This window comes from Miscanthus floridulus, unplaced genomic scaffold (assembly GCF_019320115.1).
Source record: "Miscanthus floridulus cultivar M001 unplaced genomic scaffold, ASM1932011v1 os_972_1_2, whole genome shotgun sequence".
Taxonomy (NCBI): Eukaryota; Viridiplantae; Streptophyta; class Magnoliopsida; order Poales; family Poaceae; genus Miscanthus; species Miscanthus floridulus.
In genome coordinates this window covers 54,071-58,417 of record NW_027098555.1, presented here as the reverse complement: position 1 = coordinate 58,417, position 4,347 = coordinate 54,071, and the positions used below count along the sequence as shown (strand labels likewise).

The 4,347-nt window shown below is 46.4% G+C and overlaps 1 protein-coding gene across 1 annotated transcript; it reads left to right on the top strand.

Moving 5' to 3' along the window:
• Positions 1–2,631: 2,631 nt before the first annotated feature.
• LOC136535475 (uncharacterized) lies at positions 2,632–2,934 on the top strand. The gene has a single exon (XM_066527735.1). The coding sequence runs from the start codon at positions 2,632–2,634 to the stop codon at positions 2,932–2,934; it is 303 nt and encodes a 100-aa protein (XP_066383832.1).
• Positions 2,935–4,347: the final 1,413 nt, after the last annotated feature.

Here is a 4,347-nt window from a genome sequence, read left to right as displayed (position 1 = left end):
TTGTGTTATCACGTGTTTTGGTGTAGGACAACAAACACTCGTTCTGAAACTCTTCTGTAGCTTTGCTGATGATACCCTTATCCCCATTAGGTAGATCTTCATAATGCAGCATAAGGATGTCGTTGTTGTTGTGAACCGCCATGACGATTGTGGTGTCCCACTAGGCGTGCCAGAAACATGTGTCGACATAGAATTTTCATCTCGTGCCGAGGACACACGTAGCAAGCCGGAAGGGTCTGCTCGATGGAGCTGTAGATCCGCCTAGCTTCAGCGCAGGGATGGACGATCCTATGCACTCCTCCTGAGACGTGCCAATGAATTTGACCCTATAATTGACAAGGAGAGAAAGTTTATCTGTAATTAAGGGCGGAACTTACCAGTGTTGCCAGACAGTCCCAAATGTGCGGCTCTGAGAGCCGATATGAAAGGAGATCGACTAAATAGTCAATTCCAGCATATTCATGAGAATAAATCGGTTAAAGCTCATTGGGTTGTATAAGAAGTATCGGTCAAGATAAATATCGTTACTTGAGCAAGTATTAATCAATGGCAATAAGATGTCAACAATGATTGGTTTATGCTAAGCCAATGATTACAGGTAACCGAACCCCTTTCTATATAAAGAAACAATTCAACACCATTTAACCATTTAATAAAGATAAATCTAATGAACATGTTAGATCTCATCTATCGCTATGACCAGTGGGGCATAAGGCAGAATTATGCAGGCCGTACAAATAACAATAGACTCGACGACCCTAACTCATTACTAATATCAGTGGGGCATGAGGCAGAATCATGCATGCCATGATACAATAATAAGATCATGGGGCTAACACATCTTAAAACCTATCTTTACTTCAATGGTCTCGTGATGTGAACTGTTCGTGAAAGCACTCGATATCGGCTAAAACAGCCGATTCAGGCATAACGCACAGTTAAAGTCATGCCTTATCAGGAATAGATCTACCAAATAACGATCCCCACTCCACGGTGCTAACAGTGGGGTGTGAGGCAGAATCACACAGGCCATGATAACAGGCCATGGAACGGTTCTCGCTAGCCAATAAATCTACTCAAGACGCAACATGCTTTAATCACACGCTATGCACGATCAAGATTGACGTAAAACAGCCGATAAAACGTAACTCATCGTTTAATGTGTAGATTAGATCAGTTTTAGATTAACAAACGATGGGCTAAACAAGATGTAAGGCCGATCTAGGTCAATCCCAATCGGGCAGAGTGATATTGCTGTAATTTAGATAAATAATGAAAGCAATAAGCAATATCAGTAACTTAATGAATCTACCAAAGACTGGTTCTAAGGTAGAGCCGATAAGTTGACCTTGATCTAGTTTATGCAGTGGGGGTCGACCGGATCGATGTAGCCATACTTGAACTAGGCAAGAATCGATAACTAACTTATACCAGAGTCGCAGTGGAGGTCGACCGGATCGATGCAGCCGTACGAACAGAGGTATAAGCCGTGATGGTACTTACAACAAGCAGTGGAGGTCGACCGGATCGATGCAGCCGTACTTACTGAAGAATTCACCGAGATCTACTCTACTCCTACTCCTAAGGGGTGGCCGGAGCCAAAACAGTAAATGACTTGTATATTGGATTGATTGTGTGTTTTACAATAGCCGGGGTTTGATATTTATTCCTGGGCCCTGTGCATGACTCCTATCTAAGCACGACTCATTACAATTTTTGACCCTAGAGAAAATATTCCTAATTTAAGATAACTTGGACTCTAATCTTTCCCTTTTTGTAGAGTCCAACATGCTTTGACCTGGCGCCGATCGTAGCCTTTGTCCTTATCTACTGGCGCTACCTGAAGAAAGCCGATTCTAGTACTGTATTGAATCAGCTGATCCAGATCCACACGCAATTGATTCCTTGATGACATGATCTTGGGAGCTTTCGAGTCCCTGCGACTCTTCTCCAAATTTTGGTGTAAACAATGGTCCATGCCTCAAACACAAAAATAGCAAACATACAATATGGCAGTGCTATGGCTTAGCCAAGGCCTACCGCGATGAGGAGAATAAGAGGGCCAAGAAGCATGTCGACCGCGAGGATGATGGCCGCAAGGATCCAGAGCACCCTAAGGACGCAAACACTGCCTTCCAAGATCCAAGCAAGACCGTCGGGACAATCTTCAGAGGAGCGGCTGCCTCCGAGAACAAGCAAAAGCAGAAGCTTACCGCTCGCCAGGGCCTATCGGTAACCAACAATGATACCATCACCGATCCTAGGTACCTGAACTGGTCGGAGTATCCCATCATCTTTAGCAGGGCCGACCAGTGGTCAGATATTCCCAATCCAGGGCAGTTCCCACTCGTTCTAGACACCATCATCCAGAAGGTGCGATTCCAGAAGGTCCTCATTGACGGCGGGAGCGCCCTAACTGAGTTAGGCCTCTCCATGGAAGATCTCACCCCCATTGACTCTCTGTTCTAGGGGATTATACCTGGAAGAGCGTCTTAGCCTTTGGGCGAGATCGCATTGCCCGTCTAGTTCGGCACCATCGATAATTTTCGTACTAAGTACGTTAACTTCATGGTGGCCGATTTCGACACCGCCAACCACGCCATCCTCGGCTGACTGGTTCTAGCCAAGTTCATGGCTACTCCGCACTATGCATACTTGGTCATGAAGATGCCGGTGGAACGAGGAGTCTTGAGCCTACGCGCCAACATCGCCATCGCCTATGCTTGCGAAAGAGAGAGCCTTGACCTTGATCTTTCTGCAAACATGGACAACTGTCTCGCCACATCTAAGGAGGTACCCATGGAAGAGCAGGAGATTCCGATGATGGAAGCACCCCGAGCAGCTACAAAGGCCAAGGAGACCAAGGAGGTGGACCTCAGTATTGGCAACAAGAACAAGACCACCAAGATCGGGGCCAATCTCGACCCCAAATAGGAAAGCGCGCTCGTTAGCTTCCTATGCGTCAACACAGATGTGTTTGCATGGAAACCAACAAACATGCCTGGGGTGCCGCAGGAGTTGATCGAGCGCTCCTTAAACGTCTCACCGACCGCCAAGCCGATCAAGTAGAAGCTCTGATGATTCGCGCAGGACAAGGAGGCAATTAGGGTAGACATAACATGGCTCTTAGCAGCCGGTTTTATCAAAGAGGTGTATCATCCTGAGTGGCTAGCTAATCCAGTCCTTGTACAAAAGAAGAATAAAGAATGGAGGATGTGCGTTGATTACACCGATCTCAACAAACACTGCCCTAAGGACCCCTTTGGCCTACCTCGTATAGACGAGGTCATTGACTCCACCGCTGGTTGTGAACTCCTATGCTTTTTAGATTGCTACTCTGGTTATCATTAGATCTCCTTAAAGGAGGACGACCAGATTAAGACTTCCTTCATCACGATCTTTGGTGCTTATTGTTACACCACTATGTCCTTTGGACTAAAAAATGTCGGCGCCACGTACCAAAGGGCCATCCAACATTGCCTCGCCAAACAGATCGGGCACAATGTCAAGGCCTATGTCGATGATGTAGTGGTTAAGTCTAAGACTGCAGATGACCTCATCGTTGACCTCGAGGAAACATTCAAGAGCCAAAGAAAGTACCGGTGGAAACTAAATCCCACTAAGTGTATTTTTGGTGTCCCTTCTGGTATTCTCTTAGGTTGTATCGTCAGTTGCTATGGCATCAAATCTAATCCCAAAAAGGTATCAGCAATCACCAACATGAAGCAGCCGAACTATGTAAAGGATGTCTAGAAGTTAACGGGGTGTATGGCGGCTTTAAGTCATTTCATATCACGTCTAGGGGGAAAAGGTCTCCCTTTTTTCATGTTGCTTAAAGCCAAGGAGCATTTCACTTGGATAGTTGATGCCGACTAGGCTTTCGCCGAGCTCAAGCTTTTCCTGACAATGCCTCCGATCATGACAGCGCCACAACCCGATGAGACATTACTGGTCTATATTGCGGCAACTACCCGTGTTGTTAGCACGACTATTGTTGTCGAACGAGAGGAGGCTGGACATGCATACAAGGTTCAGCGCCCGGTCTACTTCATCAGCGAAGTCCTGAATGAGTCTAAGACTCAGTATACGCAGGTACAGAAGCTCTTGTATGCAGTCTTGATTATGTCCCAGAAGCTCCACCATTACTTTGAGACATACAACATGGTCGTGGTTACCGAGTACCCGCTGGGAGATATTCTTCGCAATACGGAAGCCAATGGCCGCATTATCAAATGGGCGATAGAGCTTGGCACGTACTCCATCGAGTTCAAGAGCTGACAGACTATAAAGTCACAGGTGCTTGCTGACTTCATCGCCAAGTGGACAGAGATGCAAGAACCCATCTCG